At 42.9% G+C, this 1652-nt stretch overlaps 1 protein-coding gene across 1 annotated transcript; it reads left to right on the top strand.

Moving 5' to 3' along the window:
- The first annotated feature begins 248 nt into the window (after positions 1-248).
- On the top strand, positions 249-1157 carry LOC143404100 (vomeronasal type-1 receptor 90-like). Its single transcript, XM_076862429.1, has one exon. The coding sequence runs from the start codon at positions 249-251 to the stop codon at positions 1155-1157; it is 909 nt and encodes a 302-aa protein (XP_076718544.1).
- Positions 1158-1652: the final 495 nt, after the last annotated feature.

Below are 1652 nucleotides of genomic sequence, written 5' to 3'. Positions count from 1 at the left end.
GCATGGTCACTGGAAGGCAGTGAGTATGCCTTCCAGACATGATTGGGTCCTGGTGGGGCAGGGAAAGTTGTCATGCATCCAGGAGGGTGTCCAGTGGACTTGGGTTCTGCAGGAGGAAAGGATGCCTCAGGACAAACCCACACATTTTGCTGATGGCCATATTTGGAGAAATTGTTGAGGATGGTAGTATTCATGGTAAAGATTTTTCTTCCTTTTCTCTCAGATTATTCCTATCTGCTTCTTCCCCCATGAGGATAAATAAGAACAGCCAAGCTTCCAGCTTCACTCACATTAGAAACAGGCTTTTCTCTGAAGTCAGCATTGGGATTGGAGCCAATACTGCTGTGCTTGTCTACCACATCCTCAAGTTCCTTCTCAAGCACAGGTCCAAGCCCATCAACCTGACCGTAAGCCATTTGGCCCTTGTTCATGTGGTGATGCTGCTGACCGTGGGCTTCATAGCTCCAGACATTTTTGGGTACCAGAATTTGGGCAGTGACTTCTCATGTAAGTCAGATATTTCCTTGCACAGATTGATGAGAGGCCTCTCCATCTGTACCACCTGCCTGCTGAATGTCCTCCAGGCTATCACCCTTAGCCCCAGAAACTCCTGCTTGGCCAAGTTCAAAGGAAACTCCTCACCTCAGAGCATGTGCTGCTTTCTCTTCTTCTGGGTCTTTAATATGCTCATCAGTGGTCACTTCTTGATTGCCATCATTGCCACCCCCAATGTCACCACACTCAATCTCATGTTTGTCACTAAATCCTGCTCTCTTCAGCCCATTGGTTACTTGTTCAGGTACATATTTTTCTCACTGGTCACCTTTCAGGATGTATCTTTTATAGGGCTCATGGCCCTCTCCAGTGGGTACATGGTGACACTCTTGTGCAGGCATAAGAGGCAGTGCCAGCACCTTCATAGCACCAGTCTGTCTCCAAAAGCATCCCCAGAACACAGGGCCACCAGGACCCTCCTGCTGCTCAGGGCATTCTTTGTGGTCATGTACATTTTGGACTTTGCCATTTCTTCCTCTTCTGGGATGTTGTGGAACAGTGACAATACTCATCACTGTGTTCAGATGCTGGTGGGCAATGGCTATTCCACGGTGAGTTCTCTGGTCCTAATTGGTACTGAAAAACAAATTTATGTTCTTTAGAACCATGTGAGGGAAGCTCATTAAGTGCTGAATTATTCAATGATGTATCATTCACAAAAGATGGAGTAAAACCTGTGAAGAAGTTCAATGCCACATGTCCTGGTAGCCACCTCTACATTATCTGTCAAAATACTATAAAAGACAAAGGTGTTCCTGGTCCTGCCTTTGCCACTGTAACTTTCTTTTTTTTCTTTTTTAATTTATTTCTTACATACATGACAATAGTGAAGTGCATTGCATTCATAATTATTCATTCATAGCACAATTTTTTGTAACTCTGTATCTAAAGTATGTTCACACCAAATTATGTCATTATAAATGAGCTCTCTTAATTTTTTGCTTACAATTCTTAATACACCTTTATACAACCATTTATCATATCTCTCTTTGTATATAAGGTATGTTGATGCCAAATTCACATCTTCATACGTGTATTTTGTATAATGATGACCCTCTCTTGTAAGCAAGTTTTAATGCATGGTATGACTTGCAATG

The sequence above is a fragment of the Callospermophilus lateralis genome, chromosome 7, assembly GCF_048772815.1.
Source record: "Callospermophilus lateralis isolate mCalLat2 chromosome 7, mCalLat2.hap1, whole genome shotgun sequence".
NCBI lineage: Eukaryota > Metazoa > Chordata > Mammalia > Rodentia > Sciuridae > Callospermophilus > Callospermophilus lateralis.
This window is presented reverse-complemented; position numbering and strand designations above follow the sequence as displayed.